Raw genomic sequence first — 9,420 nt, 5'->3', positions numbered from 1 at the left:
AATGGCAGAGCAAAACAGAAGGAAGGACACAATCTGGGTCTTTATTGGGTGGAACTAGAAAGAAATATTTTCTTTTTTTTAAACCACTTTTAAAATGTTCTAGTTCTCTTTGTTATAGCAGCTGAGGTAACACTTAAGTATCTTTTACTATGTGCCAGGTCTTAAGAAGTACATTGCATATTTTAACTCAATAAATTCCTAGCTGTGGGGTAGTAGGCAAGTCACTTCATCTCTGTGAACTTCAATATCCTCAACTCTATGTAATCTGGAATATTAATGTGTACCTGGAAGACAGATCATTGTGGGAGTTAGGTGAGAGACGGGTCAGGAATGAATGAGCTAAAAAAACACATGGCTCATGTGTTTAGGGCACTATCTGCTGCTTGATATGAAGAAGAGGAGAAGAGGAGCATGGCTATTTTTAAAATAGTCATGGAAAATGAACTTTTTGGGTTTCCTAAATTCTACACTTTAGTAGTATTTATTTTGAATCACATACAGCGGAACAGGCAAGCCTACCCAAATACATGGGCTGAAAGTGAAGGAGAGGTGGTTCCCCAAAGGAAATTGGGGGAAACCTTTTACCGGGAAAAGGGTGAATGGATCCTGGAAGGCATAAACAGCCGATGTCCACTCCCACTTCTGGGCCCTTCTCTGCAAGCTGAAGTGCCCCAATCTTCAGCTATTTATGTGGGAAACAGTTCAACGTCACCCCTCCCCATCCTGGACCCCTTCTCTGGGCACTGTTAATGGCTACTGCTGCTTACTGAGCACCATTGTACTGAGGTTGGGAATAGCCACACTTATTGGGAAGGTGATGTCTGCTGGGCACTATGCTGAGGACATGCCAGCCATTGGCTCATTCAATCATATAGGTTAGGTGTGCATCTATTTGTACATATTTTAGATTAAGAAGAAAGACAAAACAAACAAACAAACATGGAGGCTCAGCATGGTACAGTGACTTTGCCAAATGACATATAAATCATTTGGAGCCAGAATTTAAACCTAGGTCTGTATGACCCCAAGACCTTGTCTCTCAGTCCCTGCTGCTAGTATGTGGACATTGTCTTCTGAATGCAGAGCATGGGTAGAAGCATGACTCCGCAGGCGTCTCTAACTACCTTGGAGGAGAGCCAGACCACCCTGTCCTTAATGTCAACCCAGAAGCTACTGAGACAAAAAAAAAAGGAGATTTGATGACATAACAATAAATAGCTTCTAAGCAAAGGAGCCATAAACAAAGTGAAATAGCCAACAACAGATTGGGAGAGAATATTTGCAACATTTACAAAAGACAAAGGTTTACTATTCATAATGTACGAGCCCTTATAAATCAATGAGTAAAAGATAAGCAACCCATTGGAAACAAGGGCAAAGGATATGAGCAGATAATTCTTAGAAGAAGAAATGCAAATAGCCAATTAGTATCTTCATTGATAATCAAAGAAATGGAAATCGAATAACCTTTTTTTTCATTTATAGAGGTAAAAATTAAAAACATTGATAATGTCCAGTGTTGTCAAAGGTGTGAGCCAACAGGCACTCTCACAGATGCTGGCAGAAGGCTAATGGGAACTGCCTCCTAGAGAGCTATTTGGCAGTCGCTATCACAATTTTATTTGTTCACGTCTTCTGATCCAGTAATTCTCCCTCTAGGAATCTGTCCTACAGAGATGTTTCCATGAATGCCCAAGGGTAAATACACAAGGATGTTCCTTGTAGCTTTATTTGTAGCAGTGAAATTTGGGAAACAAGCTAACTTCCCATCAACTGGAGGCTGATTAAGTAGACTATGCATGATGCAATCATTTAAAAGGATGAGGTAGATCCATATTTATTGACATGAGAAGATTCCCAAAATATAGGAAGTGAAAAAAAAGTTGAGTTATCTAAAATAGTATAATCCTATTTATTCAAAAAGAGATGCGTATGTATATGTACACATTATACATGTAATATAATGTATACATTATATGTAGGTGTGTGGAAAAATTTGGGGGTGCTCTCTGACTTTCTAAATTGTTTGAAATTATTTTGCTAAAGCACATGTTACTTTTGATTAAAAACAATGTGTTGTGAAAACAATGGTTGGCTCATAGTTTCTGTTCAGCCAGGGCAGGCTGGAGGTAGCGGGGGAGAGAATCCTGCTGCCTGGATGTGCCAATTCGATGGCAAATTCCCAGCCAGAGCTGCTCACTAGGAAGAGGCCAAGGAATGCGCCCCTCCAGACCACCCCCTAGTGAGCTGTGTAGGACTCCCTGCCTCCTCATTGGCTGCACTTCCCCTCCAAGGGGGCATCTGTACTGGATTATAAATCCATTCTCCCCCCCACCCCACAAATAAGAACAACACCTTCCCAAGGGCTCTGTGTGGTTTGCATCTCTTGCACTGGCTGTGTGTTGTTGAGCAGGTTGCTTAACCTCTCTGAGCCTTAGCTGCCTGAGGACAGTTACGAAGACAACTGTACCCACCTCCTGGACTCGTTGTGAAGGCCGAAGGAGCAAGTGCACGTCAAGCCTGCTGCCCCTGCAGCACTGGCCTCACCGAGGGCCCTGGGGAAGATGCACTGCATTTCCTTCCCTGCCTCCCTCAGTCCACCCTCACTGCCTACCACTGCCTATGAGGTGAGGATTGGTAAGACTGGGGCTGGCAGGGCTGTGTTCCTCTTCATACAGAGCTTAGAGAGTCCAAATGATGTGCCCAGCATCACAAGCTCATGGTTGAGTTGGGGCTAGAACACAAACCTCCCAGCTCCAACTCAGACCCCAGGCCCTGAGCTGTCTCACAGCCTCAGCTCCAGCTTGGGGCCAGGGGAACAGCACTCCAGCACCTCCTGTTGCCCAGGCTGAGCCACACAGGGATTGGAGTGGAAATTTAGTTTCCTAGGGCTGCTGTAACAAAAGACCACAAACTGGGTGGCTGAAAACAAGAGAAATGTATTCTCCTGCAGTTCTGGAGGCTAGCAGTCTGAAATCAAGGTATTGGCAGGGCCATGCTCCAGGGGAGAACCCTTCCTGGCCCCTTCCAGCTTCTGTGGTTGTTGGCAATCCCTGCTAGTCCTTACTGTGTATCACTCCAATGTCTGCCTCTGTCGTAATGTGGTGTTCTGCCCTGTGTGTGTCTCTGTGTCCAAATTCCCTTCTTCTTGTAAGGTTACCAGTTATCGGATTAGGCCCTACCCTAATCTAGGATGGCCTCATCTGAACTTGAAGTCACTTGCAAAGACCCTATTTCCAAATAAGGTCACCTTTGCGGGTACCGGCTTTAGGACTTCAACATGCCTTTTTGGGGGACACAATTCAACCCGTGATAACTGGTAGGGACAAGCTGAGTCAGGCTCTGACCTCAGCATCTAACAGTCTGGTGGGGAAGGACCCTCACTGGCTCTGCTGTGTGATGAATGGGTCTTTCACAGGTGGAAGAGGGCCTGAAAGGGCATTTTGGGCTGAGGAAACAGCATAGGCAAAGGATCAGAGACACAGAGTCCAAGGAGAATTGTGTATCAGGAGCCTGGGGTGGCGAGAGCTGAGGGTGGGAAGGGACCCGGAGGCTCTGTCCCAGGTGTCATCCGACAGCCCCTACCTGAGCAGCCCACGGGGGCAGCACTCAACGTCACCTTAATTCATTCTCACAAGAGTAGCTTCCTTTATTTCTTCTTTCAATCAGGGCACATTTTTGGCCTTGGGCCTTTACTCATGCCCAGTGTCCCTACCTGGAGGCCCTCCCCAGGTTGACCCACACCCCATCCTTTCATCACTGCCAACTCTCAGGGCTTCCAGACCCCCAGCTGCTGAGCAGCATCTGCCTACATCCCCCAACATGTGTCTACATCACAGGCTCCAGGCTGGCCTAGATTTCAAATCCCAAACCATGTGCAGGTCTCCTCTTCTGGAGCCATCTGCTTACCCCCGGCCCACCCTGATCATGCAACTCTGCACCGTTAGCCATGTGCCTCAGAACCCCAATCTCATTTGAATCCTGGCACACCTCTCAGACTGGGGTTATCCTTTGCCTTGTACAGAAGATACTGAGGCCCGAAGAGGTTCTGTAACTTCCTCTGCAGTCTGCAGCCACAAAGTGGCAGAACCAGGTATGGGACTCTGCTTTTGTTCACCTCTGGCTCAAGTTCCTGGCCAGACCCAGCCCCAGGAGGGGAAGGGCCCAGGACAGACCTGGGTGGGAGGGCTCACCCCACCACATACTGGGGTCGGAGCCCCAGGTTCCTGCTCTCTGGAATGGGGATAAAACTACTTAGCAGTGCTATTAACAGGACTGGAGGGAGATCAAGGGGAGGCTAGAAGAGAAAGAGCCCTTTCGGGGTACTCTCTGTTAGTTCCCATGATGCCTGCACACAGTAGGCACTCAACATGAACTAACTTAGTCATTGAATTGGCAGTAATCCTGACCCAGCACTTCTAACAGCCGAGTGACGTAAGGAGTTAGGCAAGGACGGATTAAGGAATTCAAGAGGATTATTTAGCAGTCAGCTAAACCACCTAAGCTGCCTGGGAAAACACGGGATCAGACTGTTCATTAAAGTATTCAACAGATGATGCTGGAATGATGATGAAGATGACAACGACAATGATGGCTCTTGGTTACTGAGAATCTACCATGTGCCAGGTGCTTTACAGAGAGTCTCAACACAGCATCCTACAATAAGGTTAACAGTCTCTTTTTCAAAATGTTTGTTTTGCCATAATAGGGAAGGTGCTTGTCAGGTCTGGGACTGGGGTGAAGCATGTAAAACACCCAGGGCACAAAATTCAAGGAGACAATCTCTTGTTATTCTCATGACAATCACCCCACCTGAGTCCTCACCCTGGTGAGATGGACCCTATAATGCATCACCTGGATCCCCCTCCCATGAAATTGCTGCCTGAGTCGCAGGGGGTGCCCAGGTCGGACAGCCTGCAGCTGGCAGCTCCTCCAGGCACTGCCTCGGCTGCGGACAGCTGCCTCGTCCACAACCACGCCTCTTCCCAGGGTGGTCCGCATCCGATGCCTGATGGGTGCAGGAGTGTAAAGATTCAACTCTGGACAATGCTGAAGAGCCATTCTAGCTCCAAAGCTGCCCGGGGGCCTGCTTTGTAGCTGTTTCTGCCCGCTTCTGCTTCCTACCCCTCCCTTCCACACGTGTTGGTCCCAAGATAAATCTCTTGAAAGCTAAAGGTCATCTCAGAACCTGCTTCCCAGGGAACCCAACATGCAACAGTGTTACAGTTGGAGTAACCCCTTTCTAACTGGTTAAAATACAGCCTTCCGAAAAAGTCTTCAATGGGAAGGCATACTCCAAAGCTAGGGTTCAGCCATAATGGCACTAATAAACACCACACTCACAAGGGGCCAGACACTGTTCTCAACACTTTGTTGCATTGACTCATTTAATCTCCAAGACAGCTCTCTCAGGAGGTACTATTAGTGTCAACGAATTTGAGAAAAGTTATGCTTGAAAAAACTACTTAGTGATGATGCCCAGTTGGCCAAAAGATGATTCAATATAAAGAACTTCAGCCTGAGGAAGCCTTCATATGAAAAGAAAAAGAAAGAAGGATGGGGGAAAGCATTTTTTCTGTGCCATGACTCAGTTCCCAATCCTGATGGAGCCTGACTCCCCACCTTAAAGACCCAGCCCAGGCACAAGAGTTAAGAGCACAGGCTCAAAGTGGGTAAAAGGCTGCGTTGGGAAGGTGGCCCCAGGGAAGGGGTGCAAGGCATCCCACTAGAACTACAGGAAGCTGGTGTGATTCCTGTGGGAGACCGGGGACTCAGGAGAGGAGGCGACTTATTTGAGGTCAGGCAGCTAGTAAGAGTTGCTGCTGGAACTGGACCCCAAGGCTGTCAGATGACAAGCCCTTCATTCCTTCCAACACCCCTACATGCTGACAGAAAAGATGCTCCATCTTCACCTACTGCTGGTAGGGGCAGAATCCTCCCAAGAGTGTCAGGGATTTGGGGATAAAGGTGGCGGGCTGCCCCAGCCTTGCTTTTTCCACTGTCCATTGGCCTGCTCTCCTGCTTGTCAGCAACCCCTTTATGCAGGGCAGTTTAGGGGAAACAGCTTAGCAGCTGGAACCTCCTTCTCTGCTCCCCTCCGCACTGGAAAGAGGCAGGTGCTGGGTTTTTATTGTAATTCCTTCCATATGGTGGGCACTTTAGAATTTACCAACTGCCTATTGGCACATCCCTGAATTTGCTCCTCATGTCTTGTGAGGCTTATTGCCTTGCAGAGTAGCAGGGTAGGGATATTAGCCTCGTTTTACTGGTGGAGAAGCTGAGGCTCAGAGAGAAAGAAACCAAGGCAGTGTTGAGCCCAGGGCTGAACCGTCTCATCTCAATCCAGCCCCTTGGTTTCTGTCTCTGGTTTAGAGTCCTGGGTGAAGCCAAGGCAAACATTGGCCTCCCAGTGCTCAGAGCTCAGTCCAGTCCCTTCCCAGAAGACTCTCTGCCTTCCTTCCCCATCTTTTCCCAGAAGGCCCCATTATCATAAGGGAGGCCTTGATTCATTTGCCAAACACCTCCTGCCACCAACTCCATGCCTGTCCCAGAGGCCTTAGAGCTGGCTTGACACATAGTACCCTTGGTGAACTCAAAGGCTGTTGGCGAGTCACATCGAGAAACAACTTGGCACGAGAGCAAAGCCCAACCACTGGGGGCAGAAGATCTCTGCTCCATGTTCCTCTTCCCAGTCTCTGGGATCCATTCTTTCCTCTTCAGCCCCAAGGCTCTGTCCTAGCTTGATGTCTCTGACTGGCCTCCTCCCTGCCTTCAGTCTCACTCCTCCAGCCTTTCTCCCACATCCTCAAAGCACCCAAGAATCTTTCCAGAGACAGTCAACAGCAGAGGGTGGCCAAGAGCTCACAGTGATGATAAGGAACCTGAGACCTAATCCTGCCAGGCTTGGGCAAACTATATGCCCCTCATCTCTAAAATGAGGACTGTGCCTACTCACAAAGTAGTCGCAAGGCCACTAGACTCTTGTTATTCCTTGCAGACACCCAGGGCCTTCCCCGCACCCTCCCTGGACCCGCACGCCTTTCTGCCTTTTAGCAGGCTCTTCCCTCCACTTGCTTGTCACCTTCAACTTCTAAAGATGCAGTAATTGCAATCATTGTTCAAGACTGTGTTCAATTCAAATGCCCCTGGCTCCCTGAAGCTTGAATAGACCCCCATCCTTAACCAGCTGAAACCACTCCTTCTCCTCTGGGCTTGCTTAACTGGCCACCCTACCTGTTTTCTAGTCCTCATCACACTCTTACTTGTATTCAGATCACTTTGTTTCTAGGTCTGTCACCCTCCTACTCCCACCCTGACTGTGACTCCATGGGGTCATGTACTAGGGAATAAGACTAGCAACAATTTGTTGAATAGTAATCACTACCATTTACTGAGTCCGGCACCATGCTAAAGGCTTCCCATTGCATTTAATCCTCATGACCACCAGCAGAGACTGGGACCACCTCCCTCGGAGGAAGTAGCCTCAGAAATGGGAAAAGGTGGTGTCTTGGACAAGGGAAAGAGCCATGGTTTAAAGCCTGGTCTGTCTGAATCCTCTGGTACCACCTGGGTCCCCTCCCGTCCCCTGCGCTGCTCTTGAGCAGCCGAGTGAGGGCAGCACTGCCAAGCTCCTCCCACCTCCCGAAGCTGGAAAGTCTGAAGACTGTGCCCTCCAGTTACCCAGCCCTGTGGCAGCCTCTGCCTTCCAGGTTATGACATAACAATTGCACAACTCCCAAGATATTTTCGAAAGAAACTGTCGGTTTCCTCTCTTGTGCACTGTCAGGGTCTGCGGCCCCCAGCCCACTCCGGGTCCCCAACAGCCTCAGGACTTTGGAAGCTAAACACATTTGGTGGGTGGAGAGTGACAAGGAAATGAAAACACAAGATTATAAAGTGACCCAGTTTTATTTTGGTGTTGGAGGCCTGAGGGAGGCAGGGGAGTTAGGACTACACAAATCTTCCCCTCCCCATAGCTGAAGCCCAGCGACAGCAGGGCCCAGCCAGGGGGAATGGAGTGGGACTCAAATGATGGACGTCTCCGGGGACCCAGTTCCGGCAGTGAGGGCAGAAGGGGAATCAGGCCAAGGCCTGGAATGGCTCAGATTTGGGGGAAGGGTCCGAGGGAAAAGAGAGGCCACAGAATCCAAGAACCCGGAGTCCGAAAGCTGGTCAGTCCCTTCACTTTACCGCTGAGGCACTGGGTCAGAAAAGTGAAGCAGGAGGTAGGGCCCAGGGCGACTCCAGGCGTCCCACTCGGGTCTCGGGCTCCGTGCACAGACCCGCAGCCTCCATCCTCACGGAGGGTGCGTGCGCGGCCCAGTTGCTTGGTGCAGAGTCCCGCGGGCAGACAGGCCGCTTCTCGGGCACGACCGGTGGGCGTCGGCCGGGCTCAGCAGCTCACGGAGCCAGCTGGCGGCGCGGACCCCAAGTCCGAGAAGCAGTCGAACTCGCTCTGGCCCAGGAAGAGCTCGGGTAACTCGCGCACGCGGTGCAGCCCGAGCTCGAGCTCCAGCGACGTCAGCGCCTCCTCGTCGATGAGTTCGGTGTCCATGCCGCCCAGGGCGTGCGCGGGTGGCGGTGGGGCGGGAGCGCCCGGCACCGGCTGCAGGCTCGAGGGGCCGCCCGGAACGCCGAAGGGCGCGGGCGCGCGGCCCGGGTACAGCGTCGTCATGGGCTGCAGGTGCGCGCTGCCGGTGGCCGGTTGCTGCACAGCCGGGAAGGGTTGGAAGGCGGGCGGCGGCTCGAAGGCCCCGTACACCAGGGCGCCGGGTGGGGGCGGCAGCTGCGGCGGTGCCAGTGGAGCCCCCCGCGGCCGCAGCCCACTGTCCACGCCTGGGCCCGCGTACGGCTGCAGAGTCCGGAGCGCGTGAGGGCTGTGGACGGGCGCGGCGGGCGGCGGCCTCTGAACCAGGCGGTAGCCCTCGGCGAGCATCAGGTGGTCGGCCATGGCGGCGGACGGATGGTCAGCGCGGGCGCCCCCGGGCCCTGGCCAGCTGCTCCTCTGTGCCCTCCCTGCAGCCCAACCCGGCAAAGGAAAAACCGGACCTGAACCGTGTCCCTGGCAGCCCAAGACGCACCGCGCTCCGCACACCTGCGCACCCGTTTGGCGGCACCTCCAGGTAGCACTGGCTCGGATCACCCAACCGGCCAAGCAGCGCGCGAAGCTTCAGCGACGACTTATACTTCGAGACCGGGTGGCCCCGCCCCCGGCCGCTCATTGGCTGTTTGAGGACGCTCCTGGGAGGGCCGCGCCGCTCCGCCTCTAGGTCTCAGCCCCGCCCCCTACCGGAGCCTCGCCCTTGGGGCTCCAGGCCCCGCCCTGGGCTGTCCTCTTTACAATCACTTCAAATTAGCATGTGTCAATCTAAATTAGACAAAAAACCGAGGGGAGATAAAAAATAAGAGAAAGGAGGAACT

At 51.6% G+C, this 9,420-nt stretch overlaps 1 protein-coding gene across 1 annotated transcript; it reads right to left on the bottom strand.

Annotated features, from left to right (window-relative positions):
• Nucleotides 1–7,892: 7,892 nt before the first annotated feature.
• CITED4 (Cbp/p300 interacting transactivator with Glu/Asp rich carboxy-terminal domain 4) lies at nt 7,893–9,196 on the bottom strand. The gene has a single exon (XM_037817497.1). It carries the CDS (start codon nt 8,948–8,950, stop codon nt 8,393–8,395), a length of 558 nt encoding a protein of 185 aa, XP_037673425.1. The 5' UTR covers nt 8,951–9,196; the 3' UTR covers nt 7,893–8,392.
• Between the last annotated feature and the right edge of the window lie 224 nt (nt 9,197–9,420).

Source organism: Choloepus didactylus, chromosome 2 (genome assembly GCF_015220235.1).
Source record: "Choloepus didactylus isolate mChoDid1 chromosome 2, mChoDid1.pri, whole genome shotgun sequence".
Classification (NCBI taxonomy): domain Eukaryota; kingdom Metazoa; phylum Chordata; class Mammalia; order Pilosa; family Megalonychidae; genus Choloepus; species Choloepus didactylus.
This window is presented reverse-complemented; position numbering and strand designations above follow the sequence as displayed.